General features: G+C 35.3%; 1 protein-coding gene across 2 annotated transcripts in view; it reads right to left on the bottom strand.

The window, feature by feature from the left end:
• The window catches only part of LOC111048858, a 118687-nt gene that overhangs the window by 11007 nt on the left and 89062 nt on the right, over positions 1-18618 (bottom strand). For both annotated transcript variants that reach the window (XM_022334837.2, XM_039421586.1), the window contains one exon: positions 3163-3411. In XM_022334837.2, coding sequence (XP_022190529.2) covers positions 3163-3411 — 249 coding nt within the window. The remainder of the gene's footprint in view (positions 1-3162; positions 3412-18618) is intronic.

The following is an 18618-nucleotide window of genomic DNA, read 5'->3' as shown; positions in this document are numbered from 1 at the left end:
CAACCCATCTAGCTAAACCCATTCGAATTAACATATTAGGCCTTATGATATAGGATACATTACAACATTATATTATTTTTCCGCATATTCCATGATTATAATTCAAATCTGAGTTCGAATGGAAATGAGAATATGAGAATGAATATTGATCGAAAAATTGTGGTTCTTATTCATGTTATTGGTTTATGATTCTATCTTCATTTCCCAAAATACGATATGACATCCAAACTCTATTCACTGGCATATCAATAAATAATAAGTGATCAGAAGTACACTGATTAAACAAAATCCCCACTCTTCTCATAGACCATAAAATGATAGAACAAAATTTTATGTTAGGAATGGCTCCACTCATCTTCTTATTTTTACAATATGGCACTACCGGCAAAAATCAACTCGTGCGCCGACATTTCTGAGTAAAAAAACAAACAATGAAATAATAGACAAAGGCAAGTAATGTAGAGTTATTATAATTTAGTTGGATCTACACTTTAGCAAAGCAACACTCATGGAACTAACGACATAGCCCAAATTAATCCAAACGATAACTAAAGTTCAAAGACAAAGAAGATTAAAGCTAGAATAAGTAGGATTTATAACGAAAGAATTATAAATTCAGACAAAACATAATTAAGACGGATTATAACTCAACATAAACAAGTATTTTTGTAAAAATGACATGATATGGTTGTATTGATAATGGATAAAAAATATGCACATATAAATATAAAGAATACTAGTAGTATTAAATAAAGATCTCCTCAGTTGAACTCTCCATCAAATGACTTCAGATTTGAGATTTATCAGAGAGGTCAGACTTTCCCAGTAGAAGTGTTAAAGCTAACATTGGAACTTCAGAGAAGAGCTTTAAAGCTCTTTCTACGTAGAATACATTTGGAGTGGACTGGGTAGGGCGAGTGATGTCCAACAATGTTGATTATTGATCTTTCGCTGGGAAGTGTTTTTAGCGAGAATCAGAGACGCATAAAAAGAGACGAGTGAGTGGTTTGCTTTGCTAGAGCGTGATTGGATCAGCAGCGCTTCTGCAACTGAGTTCTAATGGCATCCCCATCACTTATCCAGCTCCGTTAGGATCTAATTTAATGAAGGAATCCTATTTCAGCTCCCCGGCGTCATTCGCCCGTGATTTCAATTTCGCCTGACACCTCATTTCGGAAAAACGCCTCATATCCACTACGCGTATGAGAGACCAACAGACTTTTGTCAATCGTCTCCAAAATAGATTCAAATAATGCAAGCCTCAAATAATGATTCTGTCATTGTCATAATGATACGATTTGTAGGTTTGTGTGTTTCCTGTTATCCTGGTGTGCAATTATGGGTGCAATTAATAGATCAATATAACTCCACTATTCCTATTTACTACTTGACTTTCAAGGCTTGACTGGCTCTCGTGGATTACTCAAGGTATTGGGATATTCAAGAGATAGATTAAAGAGATCATTAGTTTGAGATCATGAGCTTATTATTGAAAATGCCATCTTCAGAAGGTACCTTGATTCACTCAATTACATCGCCAGGTATGAAATAATTGAGCTTGTAATCCTATCTTAGAATCTACAAAGATACTTATAGAATGGTTTTGAATGCTGCCAAAAAATTGCAGCTAGTTCATTTATAAAAAATCTACAAAACAAACAAGAGCAATATGGAAAATTGTTGAAACTGAGACAGGAAAGAGCAATGCTTCAACATTAGTAACAAATATAGCCAATGAATCTGGAGTAATTAAATGAGGTAAACAAGCTGCAGATTTACTAAATAATTATTCTAAAAACACTCCTCTGGAAATACAGCAAGCAATCTGTAAAAATACTGAGTAGATATATTTTTTTTAATTTTCAGCAGTTTACATCATGCAAAAGTCGCGTAATCCTCACTTGAAAGAATTTTATCCAATGAGTAGAACAGAACTCTGATTAAATCACTAAGAAATAAAAATCCTATGATCACTACAATATTTCAAATTATTTAGTGATACAAACAGCAGAACATAATTATAATTCAGCCTCCGCCTTATAACTTTAATAAATCAATGCCACTCGGTTATGTGCAAAGATGAAATATTCTAAGATGGCATCATTTATAAGATGGCAGGTCATTTATAAGAAAGGTAACCACAAGATTTTCTTTAAGCTATTTTCTTTAATAGATGAAGTGCTAAATTCTGTGGATGGTGGATCCAGGGTATGTGGCCTGATCGCATATCTTTCTAAAGCCTTTGATCTCGTAAATATTGAAATTGTATTGAAAAGAATTAAATTATTATATGGTTTTGAAGGCACGTTTCTCAAGTGGTTTGTATCGTACTTTGATGAAAGATATGAGCAGGTATATCTTTAGGAAATACAGTCTCACCGTTTTGTGGATCGGTCAGAATGGGTAATGGCAAGAAGTGGGGTCCCTCAAGGATCGGTCCTTGGTCCTTTGTTTTTACTTCTCATCACACCTTGAACCATCACACTGTGTTTTATACGCTGATGATGTAAGTATTCTATTGAGAAGTAATAGTCAGCATGACATGAAGTCTGAAAGAGAAGGAGCTTTTCAAAGAGTGGAAGAATGGCTGGCTTCCAATATGTTGGTACTAAATTATAATAAGACTTAGCAGTTTCCATTCAGGACGGCTCGGGAGGCTGTATTGGAGACAAGAGATGGTTACATAGGTTCAGCAAATGAGGCAAAGGTACTTGGAGTGGTGCTGGACTCTGAACTCTCCTGCCGACCTCATTTGGACAACCTAAAAAACAAGCTAAACTCGGCAGTATTTGTTCTTAGAACCCTGAAGAAACTGATAAATACAGGAACGCTCAGGAGTGTTTATTTTGCTCTGTTGTATTTTGGGGTAGTTCAAGTCATGCGATAAATATATTTAAGATTCAAAAGCGGCAGTTAGAATGATGGTGGGTGATTCAGAGTTGCAGAGCTTATTTCGAAGAGTCAAAGAATCTCCCACTAACAGGTCTATATATTTTGGAGGCTCTTTGTTTAATTAATAGAAATAAATAGGTTTAACACAGGAGAGTTGTTCCATCCATCTAATACTATAAATAGAAAAAACCTCAGAGTACCATCATCAGATTGTAGATAATGTATAAACACGATATCTATGATTATAGATTATATAAGAAGGATTGTCACCTGACTGGCAGTGATTCCTGACGTGCACTGAGGGGTGGGCAAAGACCTCTTCCTGAGGTCTCGGTAGGGCGATAGTAGGTATGGATTCTGCAGGAGGGGTGAGTCGAGCGGCGTGGTCGGAGTCATGGCTCTGGCTCCATCCTCCTCCTCTTCCTCCAGTTCGGCGCCCGACTCCTCGACCACGATCAGCGGCTCCGAACTGGGTCCCCCCAAGCCCGGCGGCCCGGTCAGAGAAGTTCGCCGCAGCATCTAAAACACAACAGTGACCTTCATCATTTCTCACCAATATAAGCTGAAGAACAATCAAGAATCGTTTGGACAAATTTAATACTAGCGCTGCCGTTGCTATCTTGAGTTTTGCACTGCCAGGAGAAAGCTATCCACTAATAAAATATATATTTCCTGCAATACAATAATTCTTGTAGAATCTTGAAGAATTCACGCATCCCAAATGATTAGACTTTGATATGGTTTGAGTTTCAAAACTTTTTGAACACTTTGGATTTTAGATATACATTCCAATATTCTTCATCTTTGTTGGTCCTCCTTGATATAATATGGGATAGGATTTGGTAAGATTGAACAGAAAACGGATAAAAGATTGCTATAAAGCTATAAATGCTCATGTGATAAGAAATACTTATTTCCATTCGTATAATGTTCTTCTGTGGTAAAACTCTAGAATTATCAGAGCCTCGGTTCTATAAAATTCTGTATTATTATGATTGATGACAATATTTAATTTCCATCGTCCGTGAATTTTCATCGCTCCGGGTTTCGAGCTCGGGATTTGGCTAAGTTCTAGACTTTAAACAGCTGGAGTAAGAAAATTGGCATTCCGAAACGGGGCGTAGTCGTAGTCATTGTCAAAGTCACGTTTGAAATAAATTTCTAAAAACTAGAAAATTAAACACAAAATAAAATAAAGAGAAAATAGTGTAAAGTTTCAGCTATTCAGAAATGTTTAATTTCGTCAAGGTAAACGTCTCCAATTATAGAAATGAGAGAATAAAAACTGTGACTACTGTTATAAAGACTGCGGCTACGCTCCGTTTTGGAAAGCTAATTTTCTGACTCCAGCTGTTCAAAGTCTAGAACTTAGCTAAATCCCGAGCTCGGAAACCGGCACTTAAGTCAGCACATGGACTAATATTAAGTCAATATTGAAACCCTGTCATTTTTCTTTCATATTATGATCTTCAATAACTAAACCTCATTTCTTGCAGATTACCTTCAATAGTTTTTGGAAGCAATTAGTTTAATGCAAGCAAGGCTAGGATAAATAATTATGAATTCTCTTGTTGGAACCTAGTTGTTTGGAAGAAGCGAAGAACCCTCTTCAATCCTAGTTAGTGAGACACATGGAGTTGGTAAAATTAGCTTTGTCCATTCTGTGCAACCTCATGGGAAATAACACAAGCGATGCCATCCAGTGCTACAATCCATTGGGGTCCAGTGATGTCCAAGTTCCTTCAGAATAATATGTTTGAAGAGCTCATATGTACTTTAGCTGCATTAAAACCATCTCATCTGCCTCTCTCTCTAGTTTACACCTAGTCTATCTTGTACAGACTACATTCAATCAGAGACAAACTTATATTCTTTTTTCTCCGAGTATTATTTACTCTCTGATTTAATACAGTATCTAGTTCTATCTAGTTATCCTGAAATGTTTTCGACTCGGAGTTATTCAATGGAATCGGATTATCATTTCGTTACTTATGGAAAATTCTCCCTATATAATATAGACAATAATTAGTGAGAGTGATTTGAATCTTGTATTCAGTAATATGAGTCGTAAATTATGGTTTTGATGGACTTAATTTCATCGGATTCTTATACTAACTCGATCAAGGAATCGGAATGCACCAGAAACTGTAATGTTGTTGTTTTAGTGTAGTAAGGATTCTATATTGCAAAATTAATACAGATGAATACCTTGCTGCATTTTCGCAAATACGTATCAAGATTATATTTTCTCCTCATCCTAAGCCGATTCTTTATTTATATTATTAGAATATTTTCATTCTATTAATATTATCGATATTGTTACCAGATTATATTCATAGGAAATAGCTCAAGTGGATTGATTATAATCAAGCTCTTCTTATTGGAGGAAAATGCCTTCATCTGTGAAGTTAATGTTCTGATTAATAGCTTCATTATAGATACATTCTTTATACATGCAATCTCAAAGATAACAAAAGTACATGAATAATAATTATTAAGCTGTAGCAGATCATTCAATAAAACGGTATCAAATTATCCAGCAATGCTATAATAGTTGGTTTGTTGGCTACATCATTATATTGACCTCTCTCGCCATATACTATGAATACAAATAGGAGCTGGAGCATGAGTGGTTGAAGCATAAACAGGATAACGAATCTGAATCCATATGCAACACTTAAATGAATTTATATTGGTTCGATTTGTAGGGGAGAACTGGCGATAGGAATGATTTATTTATTATTGGTGGTTTGAATATGTTTCCCTCTCTTGCTTCCTTTTTTCCAACCAACTACTGAATCTAGAAATTCTATTTTAGATTCACTTCAAGAACTGAGTTACCATGAAACCAACGAAAAGTAGGCCTATTGTCGCCATTGAATGGAGAAAGTTGAAAATTATGAAACGGAAAGTTCTTAACTTGTAAGGGTAAGAAAAAATGACTCTTTGATTATATCAACGTTCAGCAACTGTGTCATTGTTTTTCACAAGGTTTTACTCTGATCAAGGCTGAAAATTATACTTATATCAGGATTGATTTAATTTTATTTTTTGGAATGCCATTATCTCAAATGATGATGATATTCTACATTTATTTCAACAGGGCTTGTCTTTTTATAGAATTATTAGTAGGCTACCTTTTTTTGAACACTCGACAATGGTATAATCAGCCGATAACGGTTGTGTCTTATAGAATAAGGGCCGAACCAGACGAAGAGTTTTTTCAGGCGTTTTCAGACGAGTCGTCAGGGCATGGAGATCTCTGATTGACTGATTATCAGCTGATTCAATTCAATTCAGTTCATTCTTTAATGTCACGAGAATTTTACACAAATACATGGACATCGTCAGGTACATAAGGGAAAACCATCCCTGTCATATAGATATTAGATACCTAGATACAGTCATATAGATATTAGATACCTAGATACAGTCATATAGATATTAGATACCCATATACCCAAATAGATTATAAAGTCATAAAAATACAGTCAAGTAATGACTCCCTAACGCCAAGGTCGGAAAGCTTCCTGCCCTGTCTACTCTTCTGAAAACGCCTGAAAAACGCTTCGTGTGGTTTGGCCCTGAAGATTATCAGAAACCTAATTCTATAAGAATATCATATACCAATGAAAACATTCTCGAGGGAGTTTTATGGGTACATAATATGCTTCATTAGTTTTTTTTTTTTTTTTTTTTTTTGAAGTAGATGAATCACTCAAGGCTACATTCAATTCAATAAAGAGCGGTATAAGCGGTCATAGCTGGAAATGAGATTTTGTGATAGCGCCCACTGTTCATTAACAAAGTCATGCTATGTGGTTCGGTGACTGAGGGATTTTCACGACTTATCTGTCAGAAAATTGGAATCGTACGAATAATTTGTGAGAGAGCTTCGTTCGTGCTGCACCTTTGAGGATGGAAGGAAAATGTGATTTTTCATTGGTCCAGCTGTGGAAGGTGAGCGTCATTTGAGCAGACAATTAGAGCGAGAGTCTGCTTGACAGTGCGACGATCTGACGAGGATTTTACTGCCAACTTGTCGGCAACGGTCTTTTCATCTCAGAATGCTTCACGATTTATCTCGAGGAGCACAATACAGCTATCATAGAATGCGCGCTCACCTGCTCACAGTCCAGTTGCCAAACTTATACAATGCACCCAGCATACCACAAAGCAAAGCTTGTCTACTTGACAAAGTACATTACATTCTCTATTATGGCATTCCATGTCACTCATTGTCAACCTCTGACGTAATTAGAAAATAATCCTATGGAGCTCTCTGGAGAAATTTCTTATCAGAATCAATATTGTTCCATATACAAACTATTAATCCTGTCAAAGTTGGTTATCTACCTACTTTAAAATTAAGTAACATTTCCATCATCCACTCCTTGACAAGTACAACATAATATAAATATATTTGTTTGGAATTTTCATAAATTCTGCTTTTATGCTATCTTTTAATAGGATAAAGATATGGGGAAAAGTAGTAACTACATCAGTGATGAAAGAGTCTACTGATATTGTAGAATGATTCATTTGAATTGATTCTCATTATCGGTGAAAAGTTTCTTTTCCTGAATACTAGAATTTTAGAGAACTCATGGAAGAATGCTTCTATTGAAAATGAAATTTCACGAATTCTGTAAGAAAAGTTAAAAGATATAGCAAAATTGCTAAGCGAGGAAAAAGAGACCTTTCATCAGATAAATCTAAAGATTCTTCAGACCTCTAATACAATGGCAAAAGAGACATATTATACGGATGGATGATGAGATTAGTACCTTGTGTTTTTTTTCTTCTGAGTATAAATTATAATTAGCTAACTCGTTAAAGTCATCGATCAGTCAGAATCTCCAGATTGGGTTTGCAAAGTTGAAAGGGAGTTCTGTTCACGGTGAGCTCCAACCAAAAATAAACTTTTTGTTTGGCTAATCAATTGAATACGAAATCGACCTTCTTTGAAACTAAATGCAGATTCAACCGTAACTTGGAGTTCAGAACAATCTCCTTCAGGTGTATTTTTCATCAATATTATTGTTTATCTATTCCTTTGCAATAAGCAAACTTTCGATGAACTTCAACTATGTATCTAGAAACAATTGACTGGATAACCAATTTCCAATGCGGAATATTATAGACTATCTTGAAAAAGAGCAAGGGAAACTCATTCGTCTCTCAGAGGATATCATGAATATATTGAAGCTCCATAATGAAAGTTATTTGCGAACTTGTTGAGAAATGACAATACCCAAGAAGGAAAAGAGCTTAATTACGGAGAAAAACGGAAAAATGAGATGGAAAAACTAGGAAATTGAATAACTTGAGAACTTTTGTGGACACCATACAATACGCAGGAATGCACAGAAAAACGGGGAATTTTGAAATAATTAACACTCATAAATGTTAGAAAATAAGATGGAAGTTTCAAGAAGTATCAAAGTAACACCTCTGTCACTAATATATTGATTAACAAAAAATAATCTCGATAAAAATCGACTTATTGACGACTTAATACAGGATCCCATATATTATACTACCTGGTATATAGGAAGTCCTGCTTATTACCGACTTATTTACCTAACTAGATGACGACCATTCGAAAGTTACTAAATTTCTGGAAGCGCGAAATTTTGAATGGCCCGAGAACTACAATGGATTGTGTATCAATTTTTTTTTTGATTCTTGATTTTGAGTCGTATGCTGTACTATTTCTAGACTAGGAAAATTTTCATAAGGGATTTCCACACTTATATCGATTGCACGTTTTGCAGATGAATAATAATTATAAGTTTTCTTGACAAAATTGGCTCCCAGACAAATACGTGCTCCCAGTCAAATTCCTAAATGTGTGGATATTAGGTATCCGTCATTAGGAAATCATCTGAGAAATTATTGTGAAGTACTTTTTCTTTGGTAAGTGTCGTTTAAAGTTATAAAAATACAACATGTATTCCTTATTATTCGATATTTTTTGTTGAAACCGATAGCTCAAACTGAAAAGTTTATAACCTACTTGAATTTTGAAAATCAACTCTAGATATATCCCGTGGATCGAACTCAACCAGCAACTGATGGTTTCAAACAGACCTCAGAGTTTTACGCAGTTGGACCATACTTGGCAAGTTTGAAGAGCTGTTTTCAACCTGAAAACTCAACAGAAACGAGACTTGCACAAAGACTGAGTTGGAAAAGTACACTCATTTGAAACGCTCATCACGTGTGACACTATTCCAAGTTTAATGTTCAGTAAAGATTCTCTTCTAATGCATTACAGTTTGCAGAATAACACGAGTCTGTCAACTCTTGGTCAACATCGACGAGGAAATTTCGGTGCATGAACTTAACTTTGCTCTCAGCTCAGTTCTAACACGATTTTCTCCAGAAGCCCGATGGCTCAATGCATAGTACTCGACTAACAACAACCACGAAAACTTCGCGTCGTAAATCTTCATCCAGCGGGAAACAGGAATTCAGTATTAGTTACGCAGTGGGGATGGAGATGGAGATAGCTGCGAGATGCAGCCGTTTGCCGGGCCGCAGCGCACCGACCCCAAAGTATTACAAAATTGCACCCAATTATAATCCTCACACTTGCCTATGTTATCCAGCCTCTATAATTCGAAGTTCGCTGCCACAGTAACAATCAATTAATCTACATCATGTGTGGCATGAGTTCTCGATTAGTTGTACAGAATAACTTTGATTGTGATTCTGGTAATAAAATAAATACATTATTATTTTATTAAAATGTATGAATTCATGGCTACTTATTTTTTATTTATAAAATAGAATATTTCAAACCTGAAGATGATGTGGATCACTGAAACTAGTTGTTTAATATAATCCTATTTTATAAATACATTTTCTATTTTCGAAAATCATTCTGAGATTAAAAACCAGTCAAATCGACAAGTTGAAGTTAATCGGTGGTTTTAAATGATCGTGTTTATTATAGTATTGATGATTGATGATAATGATAATAATATGGTCGAGTGACCTGGCTGACTCAGGTCTGGTGTCAGAGTTTTCAGGTCACAACTGATCAATATCAGGGCCTCTGATATGACCTAACGACTGCTTTTTAGGCAGCCGGGACCGACAGCTCAACGTGTCCATCCGAAACACGGATGATATAATAATAATACTACTATTAATCATGTTATTATTATTATTATATAATCATATTATGATTTAAATATTTCAGAGAAATCACTTTTTGCGGGAATGATACATATTGCACATGAACTTCAAAATTAAAATGATTGGATTTGTGACAAATCGTTTCTTCAAGCTCTGAATAATCACGACGTGATAGTATGAATATGACATGAATTGAAGTCGATCTTTCCACTCTTATTTTAGGACAAAGCGGAATGCAATCATTTTTTCCCAAAGCAGTCATGGTTTTGGCCTACTGCTCGAGAAGTAAAGTTATCAAAGAGAATAAAAGTAGCCTAATAACCTGAGTGCAATTAGTAGCCTATAATCGTACACTGATAATATTTATTTTTCTATCAAATATTTAGTATGGGTATAGTATAGTATTAGTTGAGTATAATGATATGTATGATATGTGAGTATGTATGATAAGTATAAGTAAAATTAATTATTATTCAACGAAAATCCTAAATAAATATGCTCTAAATCACCCCGAAGACTTCTGCTACTGCAGACATTGACAACAGGGTTGACAGCTAGATAGAAATTCGATGAGAACTACTATTCAAAAATTAGTTGCCAGCCCGGGAATCGAACCCGGTACCTCCCAATTGCCAGTCAGGAATGCTTACCCTTACACCAAACTGACAATCTCCGGATAGCAGCGCTCATTTTATACGAAGCCATAGCGGCCAACCAGTTACAGATGCATTCTCTATTCAATTCCCTCTGTAATAAGTATAATTCATTTTTATGGATTTAAATCATAGAAAAAGTTGGTTGGTTTTTAAAGAAGTGAAAGGTTTATTCAAAAAGGAAATATTTCCATTTCATTTTTTTTAAATTGTATAAGTACATGTATTTTTCTCTAATTACATTTTTCAAATACATGTATCCGTTAATTCTATTTTTTACCAAGATCTTGAATCATTATTTGAAAAAGGAGAGCAAAATGTCGTAAGCTTAATTCGTATTACTGGTCACAATATCTATGGTTTAGGTGAATTACCTCCCACTCGTCCTGAGAGTGTAAGTTGGCTAGTGTTCTTCCTGAGATCAGGAGCGGAAGATATAACAACGATCAAAATCGTTGACCTTCTGAACAATATTACAGTAGCGGTTCTCTACTACATTAGAATAAACACATGAACGTGCAAGCCCCATTCAATTCGTAGTGACACGTATGAATTGATGGCGAGCGGTCGCCAAATCAGAGTACATTAATACACATATACAAGTGGAGAGTTAAGCCTTGGCCTGAGCAGCTGAATCGATGCATAGGCTACGGACGGAGCGGCGTTGATTAGAAAGCGGCCGCACAAAACCCAATGAACGACAGCATCGTGGATAGAAACCATCAACGTCTGCGGTCTATGAGTGGATGAGGGTCTTTGTGAACGAGTCGATAATTACTGCGTGTCTACCAAACGGTCTGATGAGATTACCAGGGCAACAGTGACAGCCGGTGACCCAACCAAACCCTCAAACCCTGGTCCCAGTTCCAGCATGGGCTATCCCATATCAGTCAAGGGAGCTCTCTGCTACGACAATTTATCCACTGCTACAACTCTGAACCCACCTGCTTACCAATTCAATCATAGAGATCTACGATCACTCAAAGAAACCGAATTCAGCACTTTCTCCCACTTGAGCCTGTATAACCTTCATCTCAGTTATCCAGCTGCTTACACTCATGATTGATTTATTCAATTTCATGAATGCTTTACTCTCCAAGGTTCGTTTCTTCGATAATATATTCGTGTAGTCTTTTGGAGAGAATGTTTTATACCAGACGTAAAGAGATTTAAGTGAATTCTTTAAGGAAAACTTGGATCTTTGAGTCACCACTCATCCTTTTAAATCGGAAAAGAAACCAAGGTAGCTATTTCTTTGATAAGATTTATAAGTAAAGTCAATCGGGTCTAGAGAGAATATTGTGAAAATACTAACAAGTATTAGGACTAGACTGAGTGGATCAATAGTCTATGGTAGGCCTATACAATTTTAAAACATAATCTGATGATAGAAATGATAAATGGAGAATAAAACTTATGGATATTTTGCTCTCAGCAGACAATAATATTTACTGTTGAGATATTTTCAGGAAGTAGCTTTAAACAGAGTTCCGCTGACCAGAAAAGAACGAATACTCAAAACTGTGAAGATATTTGAACAAATGAATAAGGAAGAGTCTACCGACGATATTGAATGGGAAGGAAAAATAAGTTTTCCCACCTAATGACTATTCAAAATATGTTACTCGAGAAACTTGTTGAATGAAAATCTATTGTTTCTTTGTTCTTGTATTGAATTTGAAACTAGTATAAAGTGAGCAAAGTAGGCTGAAGATGGTGTTGACCATTTCGCAAGATAGAATGAATTGTTCTCTTTTAAATGTGCTTCCTGGAAGATGACATTTCGTTTTGTTGCTTCTCCATTTCTGATCTCATCTCAGCCAGTGCTCTCGTTCAATTGATAGGAAGGATCATTACTTCTCAACAACGCGTAAAGTCGGCCACAGAAAAAAGGGATGCATCAAACTCCATTCACCATTCAATGTACTTTTCTTTATTCAGAGGATCTTGAGTCTTTCCTCTCTCAATCTTATCGTGGTAAACCAGAATAATGTCACTAACTAAGATTGCTATTCATCTTATCTACGATTCTCAACGTTCTTAATGTATTGAATGGGACAAGCATGAATCGAACTGGAAATTTTTATGGAATATATTTAGATTGAGAGTAGTGGGAAGAAATAACTCTGTCATTATTTTTTCAGTCATCGAAAGAATTTTTCCAATCATACATTTTTGCTGAAGTGGATGCTGGGTTGGAACATGTGACTGCGAATATTTAATCAAGAGTAACAATTACATATGAATTATTAGAATCAATTTGAAAATATATTGACGGAATTGTGCTATGACAATGAATAATATTATTACTATATATTGGAATGGAATTTATCTCTGATATGGAACTCTTTCCATTAATCAATCAGTGAACACTGAGTAATATTCAACAAATTTGTTGCAATCCTATTAGAGTTTGAATGATAGTAGTCCATTTTAGATCCTGAATTCTCGAGAAAGTTTTTCTATTTTTCTGGCACCGAATCTGAAACTTTCAATCAATACTGTGAGTTCAACATAAGTCGTCGATAACTATATTCTGTAATTTTATACATTTTAGAAATGAGAAGCAACGTGAGAGTTGTTCCTTTATTCTTTGTTCTTTCCCGTAAAATCAATGAATTCACAGATCATTCTCAAGTTATGATATAGAAGTAAAATTATTCGGTAGCGTCATAGAGGAACGATAGCATAAGTAGATATCCCATGGTATAGGGCGTTTTTGTCGCAACTTTTACTGTTATCCCAAGCCAATAGTTCACGTAGTTCTTTCTTATGCAGCTGTGTGATGCTGGTAGTCTCTCAAATTGTGCCGTTCATACACTATCGTCCCAACAGAACAGTAAAAATTGACAATAATCGACAGTAATCGGCTTGAGATAACAGTAAAAGTTGCGACATAAATTCCCTATACCGTGGGATATCTACTTACACTATTGTTTCTCTATGGTAGCGTACAGTTTGAAGTTGAGACGGATTCAATAGGAATTGTTTTCGGGTTATGGTGCACTTCTAAAAACTCTCATCACTGTATAAAATGAAACTCACGATGAGCGTTGCTTGGTTGAAGATGACGAGTTGCCGAATCAGATTACTTGTGAAGGGGAGTTTGCTAGACGTTAATGTGCAATTTCACGTCACGTTTAGACTAACACAATTTGTAGGCCATTAGCCTGGACTAGCCTGCAGAGCTTGTTGGATAGGCGTACTTGACAACTTACTACATCAACGTTACTTGAGATCACAACTTGTCTGCAAATATAATTTGAAAAACTATAATATCTTCTCCAAATTTTCCATGTGAGAGAGTAGAACAATTTTTTATTAATGAAGTATCAACTAATGTGAGCTCCTGAATATCGTTGTTGCTTTGTTTTTTGAGTACTCGTTTAATTGACCGAGCGAAGTGAGGTCTAAGATTCAAGTCGACGGTTTGGCATTTCTCTTAATGTTTAAATGTTTGAAGTGAGGTCTAAGATTCAAGTCGACAGTTTGGCATTTCTCTTAATGTTTAAATGTTTGAATGTTTGAATGTTTGAATGTTTGAATGTTTGAATGTTTGAATGTTTGAATGTTTGAATGTTTGAATGTTTGAATGTTTGAATGTTTGAATGTTTGAATGTTTGAATGTTTGAATGTTTGAATGTTTGAATGTTTGAATGTTTGAATGTTTGAATGTTTGAATGTTTGAATGTTTGAATGTTTAAATGTTTGAATGTTTGAATGTTTGAATGTTTGAATGTTTGAATGTTTAAATGCTAAAATGTTTGAATGTTTAAATGTTTATTTGTTTCGCATTTACAGCGCGAAACGCGGTAACAGATTTTCATGAAATTTGACAGATATGTTCCTTTTTTAATTGTGCGTCGACGTATATACAAGGTTTTTGGAAATTTTGCATTTCAAGGATAATATAAAAGAAAAAAGGAGCCTCTTTCATACGCCAATATTAGAGTAAAAATCAGACTAGAGAATTATTCATCATAAATCAGGAGTCGAGTGGATTATAAATCGCATGCCATGACGCATGTAATCAATATCTCAATGTAACTTGGTAAAAGATCAGCAGCTGTGTAGAATGTAATTTTCATGCACTAAATAGGATGCAAAGAGCTTAATATAACAGCTTGTCTGGGCGCCTAGATGTCTTCTGGTTTTCTCGCGCTATTGAACGAGCAGCTTCTGTTTATATGTTTAGATGTTTGGATGTTTAGATATTTATATGTTTGTATCTCACCGGATCTCGAAAACGGCTCTAACGATTTTCACGAAATTCAGAACATAGTAGGTTTATATAAAGATTCGATTGCACTAGGTCTCATCCCTGGGAAAACTCGCTGAAGGACATTAAAAGGATAATTATTATTCATCATTGGAAAAACATCTGATAATAATTATTTCGTCGTCTGTTGGTGATGGAAGTGAGTGAGCGAGTTCATGTCTGTGGGACTGTGTCACAATTATGACTCAGCTGTTGAACTTTTGTTATCATTCAATCAGGTACTTAGTGCCGGTTGCAAAAAAGCCGGGTTATTTTCAATCCTGATTAATATTCCAGTAGATACATCTTTTTGAAATGGTCTTCTCTGATTTGGTTCATGTGAAGTTAATCAGGATTAAAATTTAACCGGCTTTTGTGCAACTGAGCCTTTGTCAGGGAAATTTTTGCATTCTTCTGGGAACTAATCTCAATTTACTGTTATTAGATGGAGCATTTCTGTATGATTGTTATTATAATTTCTTCTCTCCTAATAAATTTTTTATGCTTTTGTACTCCAGAGCGAAGCTCGGTCCCCGATATTTAAATCTTGTGTAAGCATGATCTGATCAAATAAATAGTTGGTGTATCAGTGTGGATGTGCATATGGTTTGAGACGTTCAGTTATAAATGTTATTATTTATTCTATTGATAAAATTTTTGTTCATTATTTGTTTTTTTTCTTTAATTTTTATAAGTTTTGGAATTTTGAATTCTCAATTTGTTTCATTTTTACTTTTTTCATAAGTATTTGAAATCTTTGTATTTTTCATTTTTGAATTGGGTGGTATTTTTGTTGTTTGTATTATTTATTATTGCATAAGTTCGTATAATGTTTATCATTATTTTTATTTTTCATTTTTATTGTTAAGGAGACATATTTGGGGAAACCCGTTGTCCATTGTGAATAAATAAATAAATGAACTATTGATTGCGTGCAATAACGCATGCAATTAATAACTAAAATAACATAGTATTGTCTCTCGAACTTTCTCTGCTTTGAACTTGGGCTGTCCTGTTGCCAGTATGTCTTGAAGGAGATTAGCTTTTGATGTTAGCATTTTTGATACACCAACCCCAACATCCATTAGCCGTTTTCACACCGATATCTCGCCGACACGACATACAGACAGGATTTACTCTGATGGACAGTACAAGAGGAGGCTGCGGTTTTATAAACCGCAGTAGTTATACTGTGCGAGGTCTACTGTTCACAGAACTACTAGTATAATATAATCCAAGCTACTAGTAGTTCTGTGAACAGTAGACCTCGCGCTTAGTAAGTTTCATTGACCTGTTGTTAAATTTTTCAAAAATTAATGAATAATTTATCAATTTGAAATGTCTACAAAAATTCCAAATGAACATAGAGCTTTCTGTCCTATCGTACCGTGACGTGTCGTCCTGGAATGTGAGTGTGAGCGCTGTTATCAGGTCTGGCTGCCGTCGATACGCCAATCCAATCAACCCATAAGAGAACATTATGTGTTGTCATGTTGGCGGAAAGTCGTGTGTTGAAATTAAAAAAAATAAACTACCATAATGCTGATTTCCTACAAACTTCATTTCTCACTTTTCATGATTTCAGATATCAATTTCTTTTCAATAATATTTGTTGCAATTTTGATCATCAGATTTAAAAAGGAAAATGTAAAAAAAAGTTTCCTATCAATATTTCAAACTCTAAACTAGAATCATGGCCTCCTTGGCCATGAAGGAGGCGCCTTTTTCCTTTTATAGTATCCTTGAAATGCAAAATTTCCAAAAACCTTGTATATATGTCGACGCGCAATTTAAAAAGGAACATACCTGTCAAATTTCATGAAAATCTACTACCGCGTTTCGCCGTAAATGCGCAACATATAAACATTCAAACGAGAAGTGCCAAACCGTTGACTTGAATCTTATACCTCACTTCGCTCGGTCAATAATCTATATTGACTGTATGTCAATAGATTCAAACATCATACCGCTACACCTACCAAACCGTCTCATACCACTCAATTAAGCCCAATTGATTTTTTTGAGGATAAAAAGGCAGATCGTACTTCAGTATGCATAGAGATAATCCTTGTATCACTATAAAACTTGGTTTCCTATATTTTTTCATGTTGAATAAAAGAGCTGAATAAATCGGACGAAGTCAGTGCCATAACATGGGATTAGTCGGCAGGAGCGCACATCCGAGACCATAGAGTGATAGAGATAGAGATAATGGCAGAAGCGTTAATGGTTTAAGAGTGGAATGGTGGAGTAAACCATGCCGTCTGAATAATGGGCCATTGTGAGTCAATCTCAAAAGAAGAGAGAAGGATGCACTCATTAGGCAGAATTAATCATTCATGCACAGAAGTGTTTCGAACAGCTGAGCGGAGAGGAGACTGCGCAAATGTCAAGCCACAAAAACGGTGCCATCTTTCTTCCTTTTTCACAGTTCAAACTTGGTTTGATGGTATGCACACGGACGCAGCTTCTGATTGCAGTGGCAACCTCCTAACATACATTCAAGAAATATTTTAAAAGTAACTGAACGAAGGTAACTTGATGGAATGTAATCGAATTAATAGAAAATTAACTGGAGAAGATTGTCATCACCGCATGAATTGTGTTCAATTTAATCAAAAATCAATTCGGAGAGGGATTTTTCAAAGCTATTTGTCCTGTTTTATCTGATAAATGCAAGATTATTATGAGAATGTTCAAATCGAACTCAAATCATTGAAGTTTTGTACTCTCGTGTCTCATAATATTTTCAACAAACCCCTTAACAGAAATCCTCAATAAAGCCCTTTGAAGTAGGCTTATTCGACAGACTCCAGTGCTCATTAGTGTAATGACTTGGCTGTTCTTTTTTACTTGAACGAGCAAGTTCTCAAATTCCCTTTCTTAGGAGTGTGAAATGAATTTTCCTTAAGAAAAAATGTATAATAACCAGTGAACATCAATAGAATGAGCGATTGAGGAGTGAAGAAAGGTGGGAGAAGCGAACAAGAGCGCATGATGGTGACTGTGAGAGAGGAGAGGGAAAATAGTGATGATTGTGTCTGTCCAAGTGATGATTCGCACATTCGCAGCTCAGATCATTTCTTCTCTCCTGGGCAGGGCAGGGAATTTCCTTCTTCACGACATCCATTCAACTCGACATCGAGAGATGAACATAAAATGTAGTCCGGCATTTTCATTTCCAGCTTCATTTCCTTCTCTCATCTCCTTTTCCCGCTAACCGTCACAGACTTCAATTTAACTCGAAGCCACATTTTATTCATTGACTCATCCACCATTGAATCTCTTGTTAGCTGCAAGTTAGAGTTTACGTTTGCATTTGACAAGTTCTCTGTGCCGCAGTTGAGAGTACAATCACTGTTCTACTGTCATTGAATTCATAATAAGAAATCAAAGATTCCAATATCATCAAGGGTAGATATTCAAAGAGGTACAATCCAAAATATTGACTTGATAAACACTCATTGAATGCATGAAAAATTCTGAAATGATAATGTAATGAAAATGAACATGATAATTTGAAAAGTTATTAATTCCAAATGGAGAAGGAACTGTCAGTTTTTAGGAGTTTGATAATATTAATATGTAATGAATGTTGTACCGATTCATCTTCTTCTATATGCCATCTGCCTCATGATAATATTAACGATGTCATTGGATTAATATGAG

The sequence above is a fragment of the Nilaparvata lugens genome, chromosome 2, assembly GCF_014356525.2.
Source record: "Nilaparvata lugens isolate BPH chromosome 2, ASM1435652v1, whole genome shotgun sequence".
NCBI classification, from domain to species: domain Eukaryota; kingdom Metazoa; phylum Arthropoda; class Insecta; order Hemiptera; family Delphacidae; genus Nilaparvata; species Nilaparvata lugens.
The sequence above is the reverse complement of the archived record's forward strand: the minus strand, read 5'-3'. Positions and strand labels throughout refer to the sequence as shown.